At 36.7% G+C, this 3,883-nt stretch overlaps 1 protein-coding gene across 1 annotated transcript in view; it reads left to right on the forward strand.

The window, feature by feature from the left end:
* PIK3C3 (phosphatidylinositol 3-kinase catalytic subunit type 3) overlaps positions 1-3,883 on the forward strand; it is a 144,680-nt gene that overhangs the window by 36,575 nt on the left and 104,222 nt on the right. The window contains exons 5-6 of the mRNA XM_006144396.3: positions 485-571; positions 3,707-3,802. Of these exons, the coding sequence (XP_006144458.1) occupies positions 485-571; positions 3,707-3,802 (183 nt within the window). The remainder of the gene's footprint in view (positions 1-484; positions 572-3,706; positions 3,803-3,883) is intronic.

Consider the following 3,883-nt stretch of genomic DNA (forward strand, 5'->3'; position numbering starts at 1 on the left):
TAGAATATAGATGTTCCTCATTTTCTTTACTATAGTATTTTACCATATGGCTTTACTATAGAGTATTAATTTATAGGACTCAGACTGTAACTGTCCATTTTTATAATGTTCACTAGAATGAAAGAAAGAAGAGACAAAGTAGTTTGTTTCCCATTCAGTGAACTGTTCTTATTATAATTCCCTCCCTTTGTAATAGTTAAAATGTAGGAAATACAGATTATGGGGATACTTTCAGGAAAAACTTATTCCTTAGCATGTCTAAACATGACAGATTGTAGATCTTTAAACAAATATATATTTATGTGTCTTTCTTAAGAAAAAAACAAAAACAAAAAACTGTCTTGCTTCATTTCTTATCCTGATAATTGTATATGGTTTCTGTTGTGCAAAGGGACATATCATATGTGAAGTTGATATTACTGTTATTTAACCTCTTTTCTGGTAGATCTGTGTTAAAATTTTCCCCATTCTGTTTGTTTTGCAGCTCACCAAAGCTCATCGACAAGGACACATGGTGAAAGTAGATTGGCTAGACAGATTGACATTTAGAGAAATAGAAATGATAAATGAGGTGGGTTGTAGCTCTGTTTTTTCCAAATACTTCCTCTAGATTTCAAAATCAACAGATTTTTTTTAGAGGAATTGATATTTTTGCCTAGTATCTCAAAAAAATTGGGTTATCAGAGTTAATTCCTGTAACTTGAATTCTATGTTAATAAGCAGAAAGTTTGGGATATGTGCCTTCCTTATTTTTTAATGTAATATCAAACTGTGAAGTAGATAGTGGTATCATAAGTGTACTAAATAGGTAAATGCAGCCTGTGTAGGCTTGATTCACCACTATATGTTCATTCTCCTGGGATTTCATGTTAAACTTCAAGAACTGGCTAAATCTTTTATCAGCACAGTGCTGCATCTTCTCCTTAGTGACTAATTCTTCTCCTCAGTGACTATATATCATCTTTAGCAAGTTCTCCCTTCAATTAATTAATTGTTTTATTTCCTGCATATAGGACATCCACCCTTTAAAAAGTTGCATAATTTGGGATGGTGCTACAGTCATAGTGCTTAAAGGAAGCCAAATCCCAAATGGCCTACTGCAGTTCCATTTCTGGCCATAGTTTCTTGAAAGACACACTTGTTATTGTGTATGTATGCCCCAGATTCCAACAACATAAAGAGAGGGTGGAGAAGATATTGTGGTATGACTACCTCACATTGTAGGGTCTTTTTTCCCTTTCCTTTCCCCTCTGCTTCTTTTTCATCTCTAGTGAGCACATGTTCCTTTGGGCAATTTAGAAAGAAAATGTTGCATGACTTAATGGCCCAGCTACAGTGGAATATGCTGCTAAAATGCTAAGCTCTGCAGGCTGGGATCCCGTGGGTGGAGCATGTTTGATTCCCAGGCCAACCTATAGGTCAGACATACGTCTATAATCCAGGTTGGGTAGGCTGAGGATCCAGAGTTCCAGGTTGTCAGGGCAACACTTGAGACTATTTAAAAAAAAAGAGCTCAGTTGGTGGTGAGTACCTGCAGTTCTCTCTGGGAGGCTAAGACAAGAGGATTGTGGCAAGTCCCTAATATGAAAAAAATGTTTATGATTTAAGTTATATATTTTTTCCTTGACCTTATACATTGGGCCAATGTGTATACTTAATAGAAAGGTGGCTTCAATGACAGTCTTTCTGTAGTGACAACAAAAAGTTTTCTGTTTTATGTATTTGGTCTGTAGCACTACATGTTTGGCCTAGAATTCTGTGTTTAGAGAACAGAAACAATAATTATATTAAATTAGGACAGAAGAATATCAACATCTAGCTTGTAGTGACCACCGTACAAATGACTTGTATTCTCTGCGTAGCTGTTGGCAGATATAAAGTATTTTTAATTTTAAAGTGAATCATTACAAAACTCCAGAGTATAGTATCCTTTTTAAAAAAATAAATGGTAGATCAGCATTTGGCATGAAGGTTAAGGTGGCTGGATCCCACGTGGCTGACTGCATGGTTCGAGTCCCAGACCCAACAGCTCAAAAAGTATACTGGGCATATGTGTGTTTGTGCCAAAAATCCTGAAAGGATAGAGAATTGGATAAGAAGGGTTGTGGTGTCATCATCCCTCCTAGGGAGTACTTTCTCTGCCTAACAAGAACACATGCCACCTGGAGAATTTTAAAAAAAGAATGTAGCAGTGTTGGGAACCAGCAGTTAGTGTCATGGCTATGTCGCTGGACTCCCACGTAGTCGACCACGGTTCGCGTCCTGGACCCGGTGGCATAAAACTCACGCTGGGCTCCTGTGCGTGCGTGCCCAGGATCCCCAGAGGAAAATGGAGGAGAAGGGATTGCGGCGTGACCATCCCCCCTCGGGGGTGATTTCTCCCTTTCTGTCTCTATGTCTCTCTCTGTCTGTCTGGTGAGCGCACGCGCCCTATAGCAAAAACCTCTCCAAAAAAAAAAAAAGAATGTAGCAGTGTCTAACATTTGCTTGATTATTGATTATTTTTTCTAATTTTATTCATAATACATTTTCAAGAAAGGTTTACTTTTTTCAATTTTTATAGTAGTCATATTCAAGAAATAGTTTAGTCAAAATGCTTACTTATATATTTCTGTCTTTTTACTCTTGGTACCTCTGGCTATAGAAAAAGGTAACAGGACTTTTTTACCCAGCATGTCTCACTCTCTTCAACACTAGTCTCTCTGTTTATTTTTTTTTAACAATTTTAAACATAATTATTTATTTCAGTTTATGTGCCATTGTTATTCTTCTGTAATTTGCTATAGGGCACATACACACTCACCAGAGAGAAACAGAGACATATACAGAGAGCGAGAGAGGGAAAGTGAGAAGAGAGTCTGCCAGGTCCAAGACTCAAACTGTAGTCAGCCATGTGGAAGTCTACTGTCTTAACCATGACGTCACCTGTTGGCCTCGGTTACACATCTTTTTACTTCCAGGTTTTTGTTTGTTTGTTTGTTTTTATGTTTTTTTTTTTTTGCTATAGGGTGTGTGAGCTCGCCAGACGGACAGAGAGACAGAGAGACAGAAGCAAGAAATCACGCCCTAGGGAGGATGGCTATGCCGCAATCCCTTCCCCTCCATTCTCCTCTTGGGATCTTGGGCACGCAAGCACACACCGGCATGAGTTTTTTTAAGACAACAGGTCCTGGACACGAATTGTGGTCGACTACGCGGGAGTCCAGCGACATAGCCATTACGCTAACTGCTGGTCCCGTCTTACTTCCAGTTTTTGTTATGCTTAATTACTTTGTAGTTAGATTAATCATATAATTTAAAAATCAGCTGTTCTTTGTCTTAGATTATTAAAAATGCAAAAAAACCTTTGTTGTTGATATATAGTTCTCTTGTAGATATATATAAAATATCTTCAAGATTTTATATAATGAGATTCAAATGAGTTAGTAAAGCAAACCTGTTACTGCCTTTGAGGAAGAAGTGATAAGTGAACGCTGACCTACCATTTATTTTTTTAAAAGGATACTGTACTACTGTATATAATGAAATAGCAGTGCTATATAAAACAGTGCATTATATATAATGAAATAAAAATTTGTTATACTTTGTAAGTTGTACTTGATGGATACATGTATAGTGAATTGGGAAAAAAATTATACATAACTGCTCCTTTCAGAGAATGCTGAAAATGATCATTTTTCATAAAAAATCTTTTTTCTTTTTTTAGAGTGAAAAACGAAGTTCTAATTTCATGTACTTGATGGTTGAGTTTCGATGCGTCAAGTGTGATGATAAGGAATATGGTATTGTTTATTATGAAAAGGTATTTGCCTTGAAACTATTTATGGTCTCTAAAGAAGAAGGGAGGGGAAACATTAAAAAAAAATTACTGTTGTTCCTGCTG

The sequence above is a fragment of the Tupaia chinensis genome, unplaced genomic scaffold (genome assembly GCF_000334495.1).
Source record: "Tupaia chinensis unplaced genomic scaffold, TupChi_1.0 Scaffold000119_1, whole genome shotgun sequence".
NCBI lineage: Eukaryota > Metazoa > Chordata > Mammalia > Scandentia > Tupaiidae > Tupaia > Tupaia belangeri.